At 44.4% G+C, this 19,123-nt stretch overlaps 1 protein-coding gene across 1 annotated transcript; it reads left to right on the top strand.

Annotated features, from left to right (window-relative positions):
• Positions 1–29: 29 nt before the first annotated feature.
• On the top strand, positions 30–17,976 carry MOGAT1 (monoacylglycerol O-acyltransferase 1). The gene is made up of 6 exons (XM_008943673.1): positions 30–123; positions 8,581–8,759; positions 9,176–9,377; positions 10,990–11,164; positions 15,413–15,612; positions 17,814–17,976. The coding sequence occupies exons 1-6, from the start codon at positions 30–32 to the stop codon at positions 17,966–17,968; spliced, it is 1,005 nt and encodes a 334-aa protein (XP_008941921.1). The 3' UTR covers positions 17,969–17,976.
• The last annotated feature ends 1,147 nt before the right edge of the window (positions 17,977–19,123 follow it).

The raw sequence follows: 19,123 nt of genomic DNA, 5'->3' as shown, positions 1-19,123 counted from the left end.
CCTCCCCTCGCCGCTCTCCCTCCGGCAGCATGAAGGTCGAGTTTGCCCCCATCAACATCCCCCTAAAGAGGAGGTTGCAGACAGTCGCCGTGCTGCAGTGGATCTTCTCCTTCCTCCTGCTGGGTAACAGCTTTCCTCCTTCCTGCCCTTGTCCCAGAGGGAAAAGGGAAAGAATTGGCATTTTCCCTCACCAGCGTCACCCGTGGGCATCGCTCCATGGTTCCACGTGGGGAGGAGAGGCGGCTGGGCAAGAGCATCATGCTCCTGAGCCTGGGCCTGATGGCTTTTTCTCTTTCTTTGGGGTCTTTCTGTCTGTGGGTGCTTTTTCAAATAGGATCTTAAAAACCTAGTGACCGCGTCTTCTCATCGAGGCGCCCGCTGGGTTTCTGGCAACTAACAACTTTTTTATTGGACGTGATCATAAAGGCTGGTACGTGACTAATGTTTTTGTTACTGATTTTATAAAATAACTTTACATACTGTGGTTTAATAAAATTCTCATTTAAGGAGGCGATGAAAATTAATAAGGCTCGACCGTGAACTGGCTCAAATGCAGCCACTTCTGTAAATTTAATGGTTGGACTCGATGATCTTAGAGGTCTTTCCCAACCAAAATGATTCTGTGATTTATGAAAAATGTCCTCGCTTGCTTTAGGAAGTGTTCCTAACAATTTGACTTGGTAAACTTTTTTCAGTGATTATTCTTCTACAGTGAGTTTTTGTAATACTGTAATAGACTCCTATCACTAGGTGCCTCTTCACAGCAACAAATGTAATACTCCTGGGTAGTTATCCTGAATTTGATTAATGCCTTGATAAAGTTTCTGGGACCAGAGCCGTGGCTTGTGTTGTTTGGCAAGCAGCTATTGAAGAGTCTGTGTGGGACAAAACTGTTCTGAGGTACAGAGCAACCAAACCAGGACGTTACTGGAAATGTTGGGACACTTTGTGATTGTCTTTGATTTAGGAGTTACAAAGAGAAGAGGAGCGTGTGCTTATCTTCCTTGTATATCTTGTGAACATAGTGTCCTTTAGATGGTGGCCTGATGTGTTCCAGATTATTTTTTTAGGTTGTTAGCACCCACATAGAAGATTTGGGTATGTGGGGGAAGCATGGTTGGTATGAAGCACCTTCACAGATTTATCCTTGGCGCTTGGATGTTTTGTTACCTCTAAATTATATGTGGTTGGACTATAAACAGTTTGTGGCTACATTGGAAATAGCCTATGCTTTTAATTTTCTGTTATTGAGTTAGTTGTTGGCATGTGCCATTATTCCAGGCTAGTGTTAATGCACTGCGAGGTCAGTGGCAGTGGAAGGAAACAATTTTTTTATCCTAAGCTGGTTGCTAACAAGGCTGCTAATCTGTATTTATATTTACTACAAGTGATCAGGCTGCGGAACACCCACCCTTGCTGCAGCTCAGCCTGCTCTAGACACCTGTCTTCTGTAGCTGCTGCTGCCTGGGCATAAATTCCAAGGAAAATCAACATGAAATTGATCTTACAGCTGGTTACGTGGAATTTAGTGAGTGCACGTGATCAGGAAAAAATCCCTTTGCAAGAACACTTGAATTTTGTTGGACAAAGTGGTTCTAATAATAATCCTCTGCTTGTGCTTTCCTGGGGATGTTTATCTTTAGAGCTACCCAAGTTGACCTTCTCATTTTGTAGGCATACCCTTTCAGTCATAGGACAGTCAGAGTGATCTGGCCAAAAAGTTTCACTTGGCTCCGGGAAAATTCAGATGGCTGTATCTTGAATGACTTGAAAGAAGTGAAAAATGGGTTGGTTTCTGATATTCTGGCTTGACATTATGCCTGGATTTTTTAGCTTTTTTTTCGTTTTTTGTCTGCTGAGCACACAAAGTGTGGAAACACTGGTTTTGAATTCAAACGTGGTGCTTGGAAATCATGCAGGGGCTGCCCTGGTGCAAGTGAAATGCTGTGTGAATACATCACGGGATAGGCTGGAGGAGTAGGTGTTGTTTGGGAGTTGTTAGATGGCTGGAGCTGGTTTATACCGAGCAAGATCTCCTGTAGACTCAGTCTTCCTTACCTGAAAATATCTGCAAGATAAACAGATAACACCATGGGATAACTAATGTTTCCTACTGGAGATAAGGGGACTCTGTTTAGAGCACTGAATAAATAGAGTGCTTGATAAGTTCCTCAAGTTGTCCATCTAGGTATGTGCTGAGGTGCTACAGCTTAACAAAATGGACCCACAGGACTAGCAGATGAAGTAAGGTAACTCTAAAACTTAGTTCCTTGACAGACAAGAGTTGAACCAGGCAATGATGTCCTGTAAATCTGGGCAGTGACATGAGGAAACAGGATTTGGCACACAGAGGAAGCTGTAAGGGGAACGTGAGTCTGTTACAGCATAGAATCCATAATGTGACTTGGATAGAAGACTGAGAATCAAGCATTGGTTTTATCTTCCTGGCTGAGATCTTAAGAGTAGCTGAATTTAATAAAAGTGCCACATTGTGTTGGGCTTTGCCCCTTGCTCTCCAGGCTTGCTTTGTTGTAACGCTGCGTGGTGTTCTGAGACCATCATGACTGAGAAATACCCTCTTGCTGTTGTGACTGAAGGCTGCTGGCCTGAAATACATCTATGCAAGAGTTTTTGAAGACTCTGAATCTCATCAGCACTTGTAAAAAGAGGGCATCAGTCAACAGATATGGAACAAGTAGCTGCAGTGGCATGGTACAAACCAGAAATTTCTGCTTCTTCACAGCACACCGGCTTGGGCTGGGTCTGTGCTTCCAGATACGGGGCTTCTGCTGCAGAATAAACACACCCCTGCCTCAAAAAAGCTGCAGAGATGTGCACAGAATTTCATTCTGTACAAAAGGAACCTCTTTAAAATTCTGGGTGTGAGTTCCTGTGCTTCCCTGCTCTGTACTGCGCTGCCAAAGTTCACCCACAAGCAGAAAAGACAAGTTTTCGTGAGAGCAGTGGCTCCTCTGTTAGTTACCCAGAGACATGGCACCAGAAGCAAAAAGAAGTTCTGAAATACTGTGATCTGTATTGAAGAGCTTCTGGATTAGACGAGGGAATTGCCCATCAAAGGGCTTCCCACCGTGGGCCAGCAGAAACTGCCATGTCGTTCCTGATCTTACATGCTCAGGCTAAAATAGTTTAGGTAAAGTTCCAGGTAAAAGAAAAGTTTGAAATGGACTCTCTTCTTTCAAAGGAAGAGCAGTGTCAGCCTGGAGTCTAGAAAACTGAAGCTATGAAACTTGAAAAAAGGAAGGACTAAAATGATGCTGTTTCTTGCCGTTTTAAGCAGAAATCCAGAACAGCTCTGGCTGCAGCATAATTCCAATCATTAGTGATTTACTGCTGAAGCAGCAAATCTAAGAAGTTTTGCAATTTCAGAGGAGCTGCTTTGGAAAGAAAGCTGGAACAGACAGTTTTGATAGACGTTGTTTTCTGCCTGTAATTACTATTATTAGAGGTTCATTGGCTCGGCCAGGGGCTGACAGTCCCAGGACAGGTCTGGCCCGTTCCAAGCTCGTTGCAGCACCCACATTGTGCCCTGCTGTGAAGCCATGTGCTGATACCTCCTTGTGATCTCTCTGTGCCTGTTGTCCAGCCCAGCCCCAGGCAGAAAGTCACCTGGAGAAATGATATTTCCCGTGGTACAGTCATGAGCTGTGTGCCTCAGGTCTGCACATCTGAATCGGGAGGTGACCAGCACCTGTGCAGGAAGAAGCAGATCAAAGGGTTCATTTCAAGGCAAAACAATTTAAACAAAGAAAAATCAATGAGATTTTGGTTGAAGTGCTGCTTTGCAAGTGCTTCAGCTGTCTATTTGTCTGCCTCTCGAATGGAATCTCAAATTTCCTCATTTTGGAGAAGATAAAGCAAGAAGGTGAGCGGGTGAGCTTCTCCTCTGCCAACATTGGTGCCCGTAGTGTGAAAAGGGACAGTGGAATGTACAAAAATCAAACGTGTACAAAATCAAAGGCAGAACTAGATGACTTGGCTGGAGCTCTGGTGTCTTGGTCCAGACTGAGGGATGGAGATAAGAGTCTAACATTATGAAAAGGAAAGCAGGATATTGTCTGGAGACAAGGAGGTGGCTGGGGAGAAGAGTGCATCTTCTGTGGCTCACTTTCTAGGCCCAGCAGTGGCATGCTGGGCTTCTTGCTGGGGACCTAGGAAGTGGCTTGAGCATGCACCCCAGTGTTTATTTGCAAAATACTTAATAGCACAAAATCAGTACGTAACCAAAGGTATACTTGAATATGCATGAAGCCATGAAATAACATGCTGAAGACACTGGTGTCTGTTAAAGCACGTCCTGTTCTCTCATGATTAAACTCCCGCGCATGTAGCGTGTTGAAATTGACTGGGACAGTTTTGAGTTGAGGATCTGGCTTCCCCAAAAGAATAGAAACAGTGAAACATTTGCCACAGAGGGAGCTGTTGCTGGTGGAGTATTAAGTGATGCAAGCGTTGAGAAAGCAGGTGCTGAAGCAAAAAAGGACCTTTCCCCAAACGTGTTGTCCTGTTTTGTTATCTGCTGCTGATTTAATTCATCAGCTGTAGCTGGCTGACTAAAATGGCCTCGTTCTTCCTCAAAGGCTTTTTTTAAAGCTCTCTTTTGATGCCTAAGGTAACTCAGCTGAGCTCCAAGAGCTTTTCCTGGTGTTGCTGCTTGGTTTTGACAGTGTGTGTTCATCTATCCGTGAAGTTTGTTGCTGGCCCTTGGGCAGGGACTGGTGTGATCCCAGGGCATGCCAGGGTGAGTACTGGTGCTTGACTGACTAGTATTTCTAGGAATGCTGCCTCTGTTACCTGCATCTTAGGAGAGAATTTAACCACCTCTCCCTGTAGACCTGCTTGTATCTCTCAGAATAAGAAGAGAGAAGTGGCTGTGCTGCATCAGGCCAGGGGCCCTGCCTGAGCAACCTGTTTGTGAACGTAGGTCATCGTGGTTGCCCAAGGAGAAAGAAGAGAAACAGGAAATCTCTAGACTAAATTTGGCAGGCTGTCCCTGGATGTGGTAATTAGTAACTGGGGGATTTAGTGTATTCAGACCACTCTATTTACAAGTCAATAGTGCCTAACTCTCTGTATCTCTGCTTTATCAGTATTTGTCAATGGAAGGTCTGCTCCCTTGAAAACTGGAACCAAATCCCAGAGCAAACAAGCCTTTAAAGCAGCCTCCAAACCTTGACATCTGAGGGTTTGTATTTGTTATCGTGGTGGTGTTGAAACACAGCTCCCTTGGTAGGAATGCTCAAACATCCTTGCAACTGGGGCTCCCAGTTGTGACCAATAAACTGACAAAGGACCTCTACTACAGGAGACTGACAGTTATTCAACAAATGCTGACCTCCTTACCACCTCAGTCCTGGAGACAGCCACCAAATTCCTGTGGACTTCAACAGTTTTCCAGTGCATTTACTTTAAGTCTATTCCAGACTCGTTCTGTGCTGAGGAGTCCATATCTTCCAGGAGCAAAAAGTGGTGGCAGGTTCCCACTTTTCTGGTGGAAATCTGGGTGTTGCCAGAGGTGCTCAGAGTAGCAGGCTCTAAACAGGACAAGAACTGACAGTAGCACTCTTTTTTGGGAAGCCTTTCTGTGTAGAAGCTGCAGAGCAGTGTTCTGCAGAGATGTGGACTTGCTTAATGTTGCCTTGGCAGCTTGCCTGTTGTCTCAGATCTTCCTTTGGTGGAACTGTTGGAAGCCCATTCACTGTATGTGTTACTTAATTTAAATTTATATCCCTTTCTTCTTGATTTATAAATAATTCAGGAAGTATCTCCAGAAATACCACCACAGGTTGTGGTGCAGGTTGTATTGGGACAAATGGCCTGGCTGCCTAGGACAGACCTGAGCTGGCTGGCCATGGTCTGTGATGGCTCCAGGAGCAAAGGGAGACTTTTCTTCTAGTGGACAATCTTTTAATTTGGTGGCCCTCACAATAGATATTAGTCAAATGTTTTTGACTCCTTAGTAGCTGCAGATGCATTTGGAGCTGCAGTTGCCAGGATCACCTGTATTTTCTCACCCAAATCTCTGGTTTCCTATTTCCTGTCTCTGTGGTATTCAGCTATTTTCTGAATTTGGTGCCCCCAGCTGCAGACTCGGAGCTCTATAGAACAGTTGTTGCCCAGGGCTTGCAACAGCTGAGTGAGCACACTGGAAATTGGGGAATGAAGGGACAGGGACTCGCCAGCACTGGCTGGCAGATGGGATGTTCCCAGTCCCATGGCAGGGGTTTGACCCTTAATCCCTGTTTCCTTTTCCCCCACTGTTCGATACGCCGTAGAAATATTTTCAAAGCTTTAATTCAAGCTCAAGCAAAAAATTATACTTTGAGTGTATACAGCAACCACCTCCAAGGAGGCAATGATGTAAGTGGCCCATTCCATTCACCTTTTGCCTGGAATTTGTTTATGAATTTAGGTAAAGTAGCTGTCAATTATTTGCTTACTGTCTCCTCCGCAGGAGAAAACACTGGTTTCGTGTTTAGAGGCTCGCTGGGTTTGAGTCACCAGCATTTACCTCCTCTTGCAGGCTGTTAATGCTTTGGGATAATGAGGAGGTGTGTGCCAAAAGGAATTTGCTTCACAGGTCTCATTGGGAATGCAATAATAACCCAGCTTTGTCCTGCGAGGTGCTGAGCTCTCCCTGGGAAGTGCTGCCAGCACTTATCTCCCCAGCCCTTACCTGCTCTGGCTGAAGCAAAGCAGTGGGGCTGCTGATCTCCTGTGTGCTTGTTGCCACAGCACCAAAGATTGCTGTCTAGCACTTCTCGCTGCTAATTAAAACGCTTAATCAGCTCTCACAGCAAGGATGCAAAGCACCTTGGCTCGGTTGTTTGGCTTGGAAACCTGTAGTAAAAAGCCATGTGAGTCTGCACTGAGCCAAAAGCCCTTCTGAAAGGAAGGGAAGGAAAGAGAAATACTTGCATAACAACCTGAAATTACTTGATTTATGGCAAATAAAAATCCATCTCATAGTTATTCGAGCTCCGGCTGTGAACATTAACACCCTGTCCAGATTAGCATTCCTAGAAATGTCTGTAGTTTCAGGATCTCTTCTTCAAAGAGCAGTTAATAACTTTTCCTCCTAATATCTCTGTGCCCTGTTTTGAAATGCTGCTGGCAGGGGATTCCCAGGGACATCTCCCTCCAGAGCACTGGAGCTGAGTATCCTCTTTGACCTGTGTAATTAATTTTTATCACCCAAGTAATCTCTCTCTTGAATGAAGCTGATCCTAATGAGGATGTCTGATTTTTACTGTTTGTCCACCTGTTTATTTAAAAGATTTCAGTTCTGGTAATACTTACATTAGCCAAATTATTGCCTGATGTATGGGGGGGGGGTTTGACTCTGTTCTATTTACTTCTGTAGCTAGCTCAATATATTTCATGGCTGTAACTCCTTTTAGGACCTAACAGGATGTTGCCCTGATGAAAGCCAGTCATGTGGGACATAGAAAATGCTCTTTGTGCTTGTGTATCATAGAAGACCACCTGTTTGGTCCATTTTTGCCCGTTGAGACCCCCAGTGAGGTCTGGGCCCTGTTTTGCTTGCTGCTGTAGAAGTACACGATGCTGAAGTCCTGGCTCCCTTGCAGACCTGGATTTCAGCATCTGCTGAATTCCTTTGATCTGTGAGCCTGATGTGCTTCAGCCAACTCTGTCCATAGCTGCTTGAGTTGCTGCAAGAGTGCAGACTGCTGCAAGTCCTGCCATTTCCATAGAGGGGTTCCCTGAATAATTATTTCAGGGTTCAGCCCCAAAGTAACACTTTCTGTTGGATTAAACAACTTTTTCTGGCTTTTGAACCATGTATAATAACCTTCCTATGTGTCGTTGTTGGGGTAAGATGTCACAGTTATTAAGCTGGGTCTGAAAGCATCAGGACTGCAAACTGCTGTTGTGTTCCCATAGCAACAGGGAGTTTCTGCATACATGTTTAGTATCTGAAATGGAACCTCTTAATGTTTGGTTTTTTTTTTTGTCTCATGTATATCCTTGGCCAGTCACAGTGCACTCTTCACGGAATAGAGCTATCATTCCTATTTTATAGGTGGAGAAATGAGGAAGCAGGAAGGGAAGGCGATTGCCTGACACCGCTCCCATTAGGAAAGAGGTCTTGCTGCATCCCCCTTTCCCCTTCCCTTCCCTTCCCTAGCTCTCCTCTGTTCTTCTTGCTTGCTGGACCATCACATCTTTGTTAGCTCTTGCTGGCTCCTTTTACTTTGCCTTAGGTAAACCAGATGCTCTCTGCCAAACATCGGTGTTCACCCCCACCATGGGGGGAAGACAAATGTGGTGTTTCTTATGCTTTTATTTTATTAAAGTAAACCAGCATCATCATGGGCTTATTTGTCCAGAAATAGAGACTGTGGTGCTGCCCCCCCTTGCAGGTGTTTTACTCTCACTGTAACAGCATTCACATGATGTGGAATAATCTAGCTTCAATTCGTATGCATTTTGGGTAGCATCCATAATAAAAATATCAGGGCTGGGAATTCAGGGTTGTTAAAAGAGACAGGTGTGATTAATGGTTGCTACAGTTTCCTTTTTTTTTTTTGTCTCTTGTAGCTGAGTTTTGCTGTGTGTTATTCGTGATCCTGATCTTGGGCAACTTCTGGTTCCTGGGTGTTCTGTACCTGCTGTGGCTGTACCTCGACTGGGGAACACCCTGCACGGGGGGCAGGCGGTCCCAGTGGGTCAGGAGCTGGACCCTTTGGAAGTACTTCAGGGAATACTTTCCCATTCACGTGAGTAAAAGATTTCTCTCAGGACTGTAAACATTGGAACAGAGACAGCTTGAATGGCCACGAGTGAGGACAAACATCTAAGACGCATCACTGGTAAAATTCTAACAGTTACTCCAGGGTGAGCTGCACTTTTTAAAACATTGAAAGTTTGGGATTTAGTGACAGAAAGAGGCAGGGGCTGATTTTCTCTTGGGACTGTTAGGTCACAAGATAGTGCCTCTGCACAGTAAACACTACATACACAGGATATCTTGAGATACATCTCGTTTAAACTTTGTTCAGTTGTCAAACGGGACAGTGAAGTGCTCAGAAGGAAATGAATTGTCATCAGTTCTGTGTCGTGTCAATGTGCAGTCTCCATACTTGGTGGTTTTGAGGTAAGTGTGATCATGTCCTCCACTGTTTCTGTTTTTCAGCTCATAAAAACTTCAGATCTGAGTCCAAATCACAACTACTTACTTGGCTTCCATCCTCATGGGGTCCTGGTGGCTGGAGCCTTTGGAAACTTTTGCACCGGTCCGAGTTTCAAAAATTTATTTCCTGGGCTTACACCGTATCTTCATATCATGCCCATCTGGTTTGGCTGTCCCTTCTTCAGAGAATACATCATGAGTGCTGGTAGGTAAAAGCAGAATGTCTCAGCTGTTGCTTTGTATTACAGCTTCTGTTTCAAATGTGGGGTCTGTTTCTGGACCTACAGCTGGTAAGTCATTTCACTTCAGAAGGATCAGTGTTGGTGCTAAATTAAACCTCTGTTTTAGGATGAGCCATTGCTGCAAACCAATTTGAAAGGTTTTGTTAATGGTGTTGTTAAACTGTGTCACCAAGTTTGTTTTTTTTCTTCCTGGAAAAAATTGCTGTGTTTCCATTGAACAATGAGACAGACCTACTACCAGGTATTAGCAGGAAGAGTTATTAATTGGTTATTAAGTTACTAATTTATAACATTGTTTAGTTATTGCACAGACACTTGTAAAACACATTGAGGATAATCTCTTACATGAGAGGCTTAAAGTTCTACTCATTACAAGTATCTTTCTAGTCAGAAGTTAATTACCTACTTATGGAACTGAGGTCCCATATTGCAAATCAGTGTAATTTTAATAGATGTGTAAACTCTGAAGACAGGAGATTTTCTTTTCTGTTCTGAGCAGCACTTGTCCTAGAGGGGTAATATTCATGACTGGTTCTGCAGTAATAAAAGATAAAAATAACAAGCAATAAAGTTTGGGGAGCAGAAGAATGTGTAATGAAATCAGGACTAGTGTTCCCCCACAGTGGTTTAATACAGGAGTTACTTTACTTAAATTTGCTAAACTAGAGCATTTGAATATGGTCTGGTGCACAAGACTGGGTTTGGGAGCCAGATCTAGCTCTTACTCCTGGCTGCAGCACGGATGCTGTGGTGTCACATGAGCTCTGCAACTGCTCCATTTGTAGAAACACGCCTGGGAGGTTCAGGTGAGTATCAGACCTGGATGTCCACATGCACCTCCACATGTCAGAGAATGCCCACAGTCATCATCCTGTTCTTATGAGATTTTCATAATCCACGTCAAAAAAAAGGCTAGTGGGTAATAGGAGATGAAATGTTTTCTTGGCATCCAAAAGAGGGCACTTTGATACTAGCCCTGTAAAAAAGAAACCCACCAAAAAGAAACCCAAACAAACAACCCCAAAACAAACAAACAAACAAAACCACCCAAACAACAAACCAACCACCCAAAACCTAACAACACGAACTGTACTTGCTCTCTAGTTTGTCATCCAGAATATATTAATTTAACACAATGTAATTAAACGTGGCCTCTGGGTAAGTAGTACCACTGTGAGCCTTTGGAGGAAAAACTGGGGCACAAGGAGTTCTGGAGGAGTTAAAAGGGGTTTTCCAAAGCACCAAGCAGTACATCAGCAGCATCACTTGCTGTTTGACTCGTCTGTTCTCGGGTGGAGAACCTCTCTGAGGAGAAGTTAAGTTGGCAGAGGAGCACACTCTTGCCTGACAATCTCAAAACTCCTGTGATAGGCAAAGAGCATTTAGCTCATCAGTGTGAAATCAAAGGACTTACCTAAGACCAAATGTGTTGTGAAGTGAGGGGGTTGAACCCAAATCTTTGTCTTGTAACTGATTGTGAAACATCATTTAGATATTTTAAAGTATGCCTTAAATTCCACTGTGCTTGTATGTGTGAAGATCCAGTGGTCACTCTTACAATGTTTGCTCCTGAAGGAATGGTTTCTGCATCCAAGGAGAGCGTCTCATACGTGCTGAATAACAAAGGCGGCGGCCACGCGTCCATCATCGTCATCGGGGGAGCAGAGGAGTCTCTGAATGCACATCCTGGAAGTTTAACTTTGAACATCCTCAAGAGGAAGGGCTTTATTAAAATGGCCTTGAAACATGGGTAGGTTTCTCATCTGGGCTGCTGTGGTAAGCATGGTTTGAATGTGACTGATTCTTAAATATAATTAATCTTATATGTTGTAAACTCGTAGAATTAGAATTTGAGAGAGTTACTTGTCTAAGAACGTGCACAAGAGCCAGCCTGTCCTCCTAGATCCAGTCTGGGAGTGTTGAAAACTCCCTTTGCCTTTCATCATTTGTAAGTAGTGGGTGTTATTAGCATATCTTGGCAGTTTGTTTCAGTTGCTTTTTGTACTAGCAAAGAGTCAGAGGTGTGAAACAGTGTTAGTAAACCTTTGCTGTTGTTGACAAGTGGGACAGACAATCTGTTTTCTGTAAACTGGAGCTATGTTAAGATAGAATTCTCTGACCATTTTAAGCAAACAAAAAATATTAGAAAGCTAGGCCTTGTTTTGTTAAATCACAGGAAATTGTGACTGAGGGAGATTTGTTTTCACCTTTAAAGTCTTTCTTTTGACAACTGTTATTTGCAAAAGTACGTTTCTGGGAATTTGTGGTGAAAATCTCAAGGAAAAACTAGCTTACAGTTTACTGTCAAACAGCCTGCAGTGTGTAACTAAACAGAGGTGGTATTAATAGCTTTTGTGTGGTTTATCCAGTATAAGCTGCTGTGATTGTGCTGGACTGGTCTGGATGTCTTGTATTTTAGAAATACTGGAACTGATGACTTGTTCCTGCTGAGCTTTCTGAACAGCTCCCAGGATTATATATTGACATGCAAAGCAATGAATTAAAAAATAGTGGTCTTGAGAAAACTGTAAGTTTTCTAAGCTATTAACTGGACAAAAGGTGGTCTCTGAGAGCTGGAGCTCTCCAAGAGAGATCCTAAGGTCTATTTTTTTTCTAGAAACTATTCTGTATCAAAATTCCAATAGTTTCTTATACATATCACTAGGAGTCTCATAAAGGATCTGTTCTCTGATAGAAAGCAACATTTTAGTCTGTTTTGTACCCAGAAACAGCACTTACGTATTTAAATTTGGACTGTAGTGCTCATTAATCCAGTGGGATCCTAAACACTATCAGCAGCTTTTATTTTTTAACCACAAAGTTTAGAAGAATATTTAGGTGTGCTTTTGTTTGAGCATGTCCATGAGTGTCTGATCTGTCAGATCACAAAGGTCGGTGTTTATCTCTCATCTAAACTGATTTGGATTGAGAAACCAGATACACCTTTGCCTGTCATGGCCTTGATTTCAAAAGCATCCCCAACACACAGCAGCAATATCAGAACACTTACAAAACACAGGAATGGCCACTTCTTTCCATACGAAGTCTTCTGTCTCACATGATGGTCCCCCTCTTTAACAGAAAGGCTTAGTTGTCTAGAGTCCTGCACAAGACTGATAATTCCTGTCTCTGCCCAAGTGATTTGAAACCTGCACCTCGCACACGGTCACCTCAACCACCAGCTACAAGTCGTTCTGGCAAGAAAAATGACTTCTGTGTGAGCTGTGGGAATTCTGACATCATTGCTGGACAGTAGGGCTGTGGGACAGCAGGACAGCATGACTGTGGCTGTTACAACTCCTGCAGCTCTGTCAGCAGCCAGAATGATTTGGGTTGGAAGGAACCTTTAAAGGTCCCCTGCAGGGAGCAGGGACATCTGCAACTAGAGCAGGTTGCTCAGAGCCCCGGCCAACCTCACCTGGAATGGTTCCAGGGATGGGGCATCGACCACCTCTCTGGGCAGCCTGGGCCAGGGGCTCACCACCCTCAGCATCAAAAATTTCTTCCTTCCATCTAGTCTACATTTCCCCTCTTCTAGTTTAAAACTGTCACCCCTTGTTCTGTCACAGCAGGCCCTGCTAAAAAGATTGTCACCATCTTTCTATACAGGCCCCCTTGAAGTCCTGAAAGGCTGCAAGAAGGTCTCCCCAGATTCTCCTCTCAGGCTGCCCCAGCCCCACTCTCTCCTGCTGGGCTCCCAGCATAGGGGTTCCCCCCTCGGGTCACTGCTGGGGCTCCTCTGGCCCCACTCCAGCAGTTCCCTGTCTCTGCTGTGCTGAGGACTCCAGAGCTGCCCCAGCACTGCAGGGGGGTCTCCCCAGATTGGGGCAGAGGGGCCCGATCCCCTCCCTGCCCTGCTGCCTATGCTGCTGGGGGTGCAGCCCAGAGTACAGTTGATCCAGGCTGCAAAAGTCCTGAGCTCTCGTCCAAAGACTTCATTCAGTAGCTGCTTCTAGTTTAACATTCAAATATGGCCTGATGATATCAGCAACGTCCTCTGCACAAGACATTTTGGTCTGAGGTCGTACAGATAACCGATATGAAGTGAAGAAATCCTGAAGGCAGGGATTAAATGATGAACCAGCTGACTTATCTTTAGTTACACAATCACAAGTTACTTATTCCTCTGTGTCAACCTCCTACAGAGCATCTTGCAAAAGCCTTTACTACATTAAAACAAATCCCACAGTCTGTGTGCTCTTGCACCACAAGATGTTCCTGTTTGTCTTGGTATAGTAAAACTGGAGTATTTACACAGTCACAGTATGTACCAGGCTTTCTGATGCTTCCTCTACAGGTGGCTGGGTGCTTTGGTTAAGGGAGAACCGTTGAGCAGACACCAGTCAGAACAGTGAGAGGGAATGAGTTTTTGGGGTCCCTCAGGCTTGAGAATCTGTAGAAGCAGTTGTTTTATCCACAGGACTTTCCAGCCAGCTCTGTCTCAGTGCCTTCTCCTCAGGCATTGTGAGCTCTGCACGAATTCATCCTGACAATGTTAGAGCAATGCTGCTATTATACTGGGAGGCTTTCTGAATGAGGGTGGGTTGAACAGAGATAAGAAATAGAAGCTAAGACTTATGTAATTCATTCATAGAATCACAGACTGTTTTGGGTTGGAAGGGACCTCTCAAAGTCCTCTAGTCCAACCCCCCTGCAGGGAGCAGGGACATCTGCAACTGGAGCAGGTTGCTCACAGCCCAAGGCAACCTCACCTGGAATGGTTCCAGGGATGGGGCATCGACCACCTCTCTGGGCAACATGGGCCAGGGTCTCAACACCCTCATCTAAAAAAAATTTCTTCCTTCTGTCTGGTCTAAATCTCTCTCTTTTCATTTAAAACTGTCTCCCCTTGTCCTGTAATTTTACTTACTTGTTTTGCTTAAGTCAAATTAAATAAAACACCTCTGTATCCTTCAGAGACTGTTTAGGATTACCCTGCTCTTTAGTCTTTAAACTATGCAGAATACTGTTTAATGAAACTAAGCATGCTGCAAGGTTTTAAACGTAGTGGTGGCTTTGCCTGATGGGGACAATTGCAGTGATTCCATCAGCCAAAGTAGTTTGTCCAGGGGCTGGTCAGTGCCCTTCCTCCTCAGCCAGTTCATGAACTGAGTGAGACTTCAGGAGGCTGTGCAGGAGCCCGAGTCAATTAGTGTCATTTCTGTGGGTGGGATTTGACCTCTGGTAATAATCACAAAATTATTAAGGCTGGAAAAGACCTCTAAGATCATCAAGTCCAACCATCAACCCAACACTACCATGACCACTACACCATGTCCCAAAGTGCCACATCCACATGTTTTTTTAACCACTCCAGGGCTGGTGACTCCACCACCTTCCTGGGCAGCCCGGGCCAATGCCTCACCACTCTGTCAGGAAAGAAATTCTTCCTAATATGCAATCTAAGTGGTTTAATGGATAATGGGTTAAGGCTGGTGTTTCCAAAGAAGTCTGGAGGAAGCAGGATTTTGCTGGGAACTGGACAGCAGCAGAGGAGTTTGGCATTGAACTCATTTCTGTAAGGGTGTCTGGTTTTTATCAAAGATTTTGTGCTGAAAAGAAGTGTGTGTTGCTCTGGTCAAAAGGCAGAGCAAAGCCAAGCTCTGGGCTTGACACCAGCCAGCTGGGGGCATTGTAAGGTTAGCAGTGAGAAAACACAGTGGAACAAGGGTGGACTTGCCAAAATAGTGGTGGATAAGTTCGTAGTTGTGACTTATACTATTATTCATTTTTATCATTATGAACAGTCATAAAAAGTTGTGGTGGGTAACAACCACCTAAATACTGCCCCAAACCCACTTGCTAGTTATATGCCCACTTGCTAGTTATATGCCAACTGCTTGTTGGGTTTTTTTAAACCCCAAAAGCCCCAAGCATGTCAGAAGAGCTGAATGCCTGCTGCTGAGGCCTGGAGCTGCCAGGGCTTTCTGTGCTGCTTATTGTGAGACCATTTCCAGGCTGCTGGTGTGGGATTCTCAATGTGCTCGTTGTCTTCCAGGGCTCATCTGGTCCCCGTGTTTTCCTTTGGTGAAAATGAGCTGTTCAAGCAAGTTGCAAACCCCAAAGGTTCACGGCTCAGAACTGTCCAGGAGAAGCTGCAGAAGATAATGGGCTTTGCTTTACCCCTGTTTCATGCTAGAGGAGTATTTCAATACAGTTTTGGCTTAATACCTTACAGGCAACCTATTCACACTGTTGGTGAGTTCCCTGTGCCTCTCCTGAGGCTTTTGCAAATGTTTCAACATGTGTAAGTGTGCTGCTAATTTCTGTGTAAATTCAGAAACTTGTTCTAGCAGAAATAATTACTTACTGTGCATCTAAAGCAGGTACATGGGGTTTAAAATAAATATTTCTTTTTGGTTTTCTAAATTCCTGTTCTCCCACAATTAAAAGAGGGGATTCTTTTCTCCCTTTCCTCTTTCTGTCCCAGGCCAAATTTTATTCTTCATTCGCAGTTGCAGTTGGAAGTTTCAGATTGAAATTAATTTTTAAAGCTTAAATTCATAGAATCATAGAATACCACCTTGGAAGGGACCTCAAGGGTCATCTGGTCCAACTGTCACTTAGTTTAAAGCTAAAAATTTTTCAAAGGATTGGCATGAGAACAATGTGTTTCCTGCAGTTTTTCCATGGGCTGATGACATCAAGACTGTTCTGAAACTTAAAATGTCTTTCACTTTGAGGCAAATCTTCATCATTGTAATATTTACTGCAAGAACAGAGGTGGTCCGTGGCTAAAGCTTAAAACCAGCAAGACCAGAGTCTTGCAACAGAATTTCTTGCATGATCTGGGGAAACCCTTTAGTTTGGGTATCCCTGTTTCCTGCTGTTTGAAAACTATTGGTGTGTCCTTGCATTTCTGGGGAGGGGTCTTGGTGTGGCTCAACAGGGCTTTGAAAGTGTTGGCTCAGCTCCTGGAAGCTGCAGAGTCACAGTGACCTCCAGCTGAGCAGGTCAGTGGCTAGTTTCCTCCTGGTTCAGAAGCCATGGTTCCTAAAGCAAGGAGATGCTGTTCAGCAGAACCAGGGTCCATGAAGTCTGAGTGGTTTGGGCTTGGCCAGAGAAGTGCTTTTGTTTTTCTTGAAAATTATTAAGTGCTTCTCAGAAATAGAATAGATTCTGAAATATCAGTTAAGGAGGTTTCTTAAAGCTGCACAGAAAATTGGAGAGGTGAATGAAGTTTCCAATTCCACACATGTTTACTCTTGGGAGAAGAGACTGCTGCAGAAGGGTTTGGGGGTCATGTGGTGTTTCCAGTCGTGCTTTTGGAAATCCCGTATTGAATGTACATTGATTTCACACCCCCGAAGGTGTTGCTCAATCCAGGGATGGGTTCCCGCCCCTGGCCATGTAAAGTTTCCATTTCAGCACCATGTAGGCCCTGAGAGCTGCTGGCAGCTGAAGCTGCAGCAGGAGAATGCAGACTCAGCCCTTCTGGGGTTCTGGCTCAACTTGATTTCCCTTTAGTCAACACCATTCGATTTCAAGTGGCAATATCTGTTGAAAGGGATGTTCAGGCGTCATTGGCAAAGCTCCTGGGGGGTGCTTTTAACTCTCTGCTTTTCCACAGACTTCCTCTGCAATCTTGGTCAGGTCTATTAAGCTCCCAGTGCCACCAGTGCAAGAACAGATGTCAAATCTGCAGTGATTGAACAACACAAGGAAGACTGGGATCATGGGAAGCTTCTCGTAGCATATTGCAGGCTTCTTAGCCATAGCTCTTTGGACAGAGCAGGTAGCAGGCTCTGCACAGTGCCTGGAGAAGACCTCAGTTGGAATGATATTGGTGGGCAATGGATGGTTCAGAGACACCTTGCAGGGTTTGGGGGTTTCATGTGCTACCATTCCCTGGGCTGTGGTGGCCAACAACATTCGTGGTGCTGGCGCAGTGATGCCCGTTTTGAGTAATTTGGAGGATATCTGTATTTCCTTCAGTCCTGTTCCTGTGGCTGTGTGGTTTACAACACCACTGTCCTCTTAGGCAGGTCCCTCATGTTGGGTAGATGCCTTGAGTATTCAGATCAGAAGATGGGCAGAAGGTACATTTTTTAACTGCTGTTTTGAACTTGTGGTGCACTACCCAGATAGCAAGACAGCTCATAGCCCAGGGGATTGTATGTTGAAGTGTAAAGTGCTCCCACCCCCTTCTCCTGTTTTTGCTGCCAAACTGAAATGATGGGGGTTTAAAATGAACTTCTTCTGAACTGGAGCAAAAAGCAGAGGAGACCAGACACAGGGCTCAGGTTTGTGAAAGGCAGGCTCAGGCCCCAGGGCAAGTGAACTATGCTGTGACTGTGCCACCTCACTGGGGGCTGTGGTGGAGCTGTAGGGACAGGGAGCAGTCCCACTTCAAAAGAGACACCTGTGAAGCTAATGCTGCTGTTGTGTTTGATTTGCAGTGGGAAGCCCCATCCCGGTACGACAGAACCTGAACCCCACCACTGAAGAGATTGAACAGTTACATGCGTTGTACCTACAGGAACTACAAAAATTATTTGAAGAACACAAAAGAAATTATGGGATCCCTGAGCATAAATCTCTCATCTTCGAGTAGCAGATTACAATTTGTAATTCCCAATCCCATGGAAAAAAACAGCGTATGGTGAAAGATGTCTTTTTTGCAATCTGTATTTTGCAATCTGTAATTATCCTTGTGTAAGGAATAATTTTAAGAAGGGATTATTAGATGGCTTATTGATTTTTATCTTACAGTCAAGAAGAAAAAAAAAAAATCCTTGGGGTGTGAGCCTTGAAGCCAGTGCTGTTTTGAGTTGTCCTTTTAGGTTCATCCATACCAGAAACACTAGTGAGAGACTCCACACCGAAGTGTGCACCACCAGGTACCTACCCACAGCTTGAGCAGAGGAGATTGCCCAGCGTGAGATCACGAGCAGGAACAGTATAAACCTGAGGAGTCTTTGATTAGAAGTTGAGGGACTTACCAGCATGTATTAAACATGACATTGGGATGTTCTAAATCAGAGAGGAGGTTTAGACTAAACGTGGATATCCGTTTAAGACAAGGAGAAAAAATCTTAGCCAAACTCTTTCCAGTTAAAACACCTCGGTCTTGGAGGTAGAATCATAGAATCATTCTGGTTGGAAGAGACCTTTAAGATCATTGAGTCCAACCATTAACCCAGCACTGCCAGGTCACCACTAACCCATGTCCCTCAGCACCACATCTCCACAGTGTGTGAAGAGAATTGTAGTCTGTTACTGATTTTTTTTTTTTTTTTTTTTACAAGATAAATCCTTGTATTTGTAAATGCTTTCTATCTGCACATGGACTTTGCAGATCTGGTTTTACTGAAGCCTCTGGTTTGTTTTAAACAGTTTTGGTGAATCTTGCACCAGTTAGGTGCTCTGACAGGATACAGGCAGGTTTGTCAGGCAGCCTGGGGCAGCTGTGGCTGGGTCAGTTCAGCACTGAGGTGCTCCAGGAATGGCAGCTCTGGCTCCACAAAGGCACCAGACAATGCTGTGTGCTTCCTAGACTGGAGTCTCCTTAGAAGAAACACAGTTGGGACTTTGGGGAAAAGTTAAAACTCTGGAAAGAAAGATCTTAGCAAGGTGAAAGTGTTTAAAGAGTGGAAATACCTCGACTCCTATGGAGTGGAGATGAATGAACCAAAACCTCCTGAGGAACCAAAGCCCCATAAACACTGGCCAGACAGAGCAGATGCAGAGCTCCAGGTAGTCATTTTTG

The sequence above is a fragment of the Merops nubicus genome, unplaced genomic scaffold (assembly GCF_000691845.1).
Source record: "Merops nubicus isolate BGI_N331 unplaced genomic scaffold, ASM69184v1 scaffold44217, whole genome shotgun sequence".
Lineage (NCBI taxonomy): Eukaryota > Metazoa > Chordata > Aves > Coraciiformes > Meropidae > Merops > Merops nubicus.
The sequence above is the reverse complement of the archived record's forward strand: the minus strand, read 5'-3'. Positions and strand labels throughout refer to the sequence as shown.

Excerpts from the sequence above, each read along its gene's own strand:
- MOGAT1 (XM_008943673.1), top strand. The coding sequence starts at position 30 with ATGAAGGTCGAGTTTGCCCCCATCAACATCCCCCTAAAGAGGAGGTTG. Across the intron at positions 11,165-15,412 it reads AAAATGGCCTTGAAACATGG|GGCTCATCTGGTCCCCGTGT; the intron begins GTAGGTTTCTCA and ends GTTGTCTTCCAG. Across the intron at positions 15,613-17,813 it reads GCAACCTATTCACACTGTTG|TGGGAAGCCCCATCCCGGTA; the intron begins GTGAGTTCCCTG and ends TTTGATTTGCAG.